The 2500-nt window shown below is 40.6% G+C and overlaps 1 protein-coding gene across 5 annotated transcripts in view; it reads left to right on the top strand.

Moving 5' to 3' along the window:
• The window catches only part of LOC137975569 (centromere protein J-like), a 29204-nt gene that overhangs the window by 21057 nt on the left and 5647 nt on the right, over positions 1-2500 (top strand). For all 5 annotated transcript variants that reach the window (XM_068822683.1, XM_068822686.1, XM_068822684.1 and 2 more), the window contains 2 exons: positions 502-673; positions 1677-1817. In XM_068822683.1, the coding sequence (XP_068678784.1) occupies positions 502-673; positions 1677-1817 (313 nt within the window). The remainder of the gene's footprint in view (positions 1-501; positions 674-1676; positions 1818-2500) is intronic.

Here is a 2500-nt window from a genome sequence, read left to right as displayed (position 1 = left end):
TTTTTAATAAATCAGCGATGATGTGTTCTAAATCATTAAGCAATAGAACTTCTATTGCTTAATGATTTAGTACAGAGACTTTTTCCGTGTTTACATAGCCTCATCTAAACACGAGGGGGAGTTGGGAGAATTCAAGACAGTTATGCAAACCCGAGACACAGTCTACGGTTTGCGCAACTGTCGAGAATTCTCCCAACTTTCCGAGTGTTCAGATGAGGCTATGTAAACACAGAAAAAAGTCCTCTATTTCTTTTAAAATCATTCGACAAATGGAGGAAAATGCTCATTTTTTTACTTCTTGATTGAAACACATTTTCTTGATACACGCTCATATTTCCTACCAGCCAATCAAAACGCGCGTCTGACAACACATAGCCAATTAAACTTTGTGTGATGTCACAACCGTGTTTACATACTCTCATCTAAACACAGCCATTGACCATCTTAATTATTTTATAAATTATAACTTGTAATACATCCGTCTCCATTTTGATACAATAGCCCAAGGCAAAGGAGCAAGACACCAGATGGTAGCGATAGATCTAGAGGTAAAAGAAACGTTCATTTCCAGGACGAAAGTCCTCCATTGTGTAGCAGTTCGGTTGATGAGGCAAGTCCTAGTGAACGAACAGAGAAGCAAGACCAACGAGAAATAATGCATTCAGACGGGAAGGTAAGAAATCTTTTTTCCAGTGCTTTACCTTTCCGGAAAGAGGAGAGAGCATGGGTGCGGCGTTACGCGCTTTCCGTTTATATAATGGTCTTCAGTGTCTATCCTCGTTACACTCCATCAAATAAATGAGTTGCCCTTGTGTTGCGGAAGACGTTCACACCTATTCTTATTCGGTATCGGTTTAGTTATCGAAGAAAACGCGTAGGGTCATACCTCTTGTTGAACACTATATCTCATTGGCTGTATAGTGTCGTACTTCCTATTGTTATCTGTGCTAAATCCATTGCCATCTTTGTTCGTTCTATTTTTCTTTTGCCCAATCCTGAACCCCGTTCAATGAGGTACGACACGACCCAAGAAAACAGATTGAATTTTGAGAGTAGATTAAAGCAATGTTGGCTCACCCTTGCGGCTAATCTCGACTGGGGAGTGAATGGCAACGTTTTCGCTAATGCTCACGTTGTCGTGAGTCAAAACGTCAAGTTTGGTGATTTCACGTCGTTGTTATCATGTGCAGAGTGACGTATAACGCTAAAATGCGTGCTGCACGTGCAGCACGATTTTTTTTCTTTTAACCAATGATATTATTGTTTTGCGGCGCTGTCGTTATCGTAGCCACATCATCGTTTCTTCGACCCCATTCCCGCCAACAAGACATGTTTAATTAAACTGCTAGTGGGTTTAACAAAATGAAAGTAACTCACAGAAAAATGAAAGACTGGCTTTTACATGAGATTCGGGTGTCAATACATGCTTTGATTTGTACTAAAGATGTAATCGACAGTATACATGATTTGAAAAGAAAACACTTTGAAACCCGGTTTGACTAAAAATGTTTGAGACTTGGTGTGAAAGGGGTATTAAACTCCATATCGCCTCGAGACTACATTATTCCCACATGCTCTATACAATACGTATACTAAAGGGGCCATCTTCCAAATATTCAAACTAAGATCTTCCCATGGAAAACCAGTGAAACAAATTCTCTTTGATCTACTTTTAGGTTGAAAAAGTCAACAGTGATGGCTCTCGTGTAATATCATTCGCAAACGGGACAAGAAAAGAAATTAGCGCTGATGGCAAAACTGTCATTGTTGCCTTCTTTAACGGTGATGTCAAGCAGATAATGCCGGATCAAAGAGTGGTATTAAAGAGACGTCCATTTCTAAATTAGTTTTAAAGCACGTTATTGAGTACTTGACGATTTTTGATGAGAAAGTAAGAGGCAATTTCACATTTTTTGGTTGCCAGGGGTTAGTGTGTGAAGAAAGTTTGGTGAAGGCGAAGGGTTAACGCTAAAAACGTCAGCTTATAAATATTTTTTACTGCGGTTAATTTAACGCAAATAAAATCAAATCAAATGTTGGTTTTTGAGGAGAAAAGAAAACCGGAATACCCGGAGAAAAACCTCTCGGTGCAGAGTAGAGAACCAACAAACTCAACCCGCGAATGACGCCGAGTATGGGAATCGAACCCGGGCCACATTGGTGGGAGGCGAGTGCTCTCACCACTGCGCCAGCCCTGCATATGATCTTACTTCAATGACTACCAAACGCCTTTGGATTGATGGAAGTGGCGCGTAGCTAAGGATGAGGAGGATGGAAATTGATTCAAACTTCAAGTTGTTTTCACGCCTTCGAGGCTTTTAAGGTTTCGCGCTTTCGCACTTCGTCAGAGCGAATTAGCTGTTGCGCAAAGCTAAAGCAGGGAGAACATCGGCTTTTTAATTTTTTTCCTACGGAGCGCCCTTAACTTAGCTCTGCTGATAAAATCAAGCTATATTGTTTTAAAACAACCACCGATACAGGACCCAGGTTCTTAACTCCA

This window comes from Montipora foliosa, chromosome 11 (assembly GCF_036669935.1).
Source record: "Montipora foliosa isolate CH-2021 chromosome 11, ASM3666993v2, whole genome shotgun sequence".
NCBI lineage: Eukaryota > Metazoa > Cnidaria > Anthozoa > Scleractinia > Acroporidae > Montipora > Montipora foliosa.
This window is presented reverse-complemented; position numbering and strand designations above follow the sequence as displayed.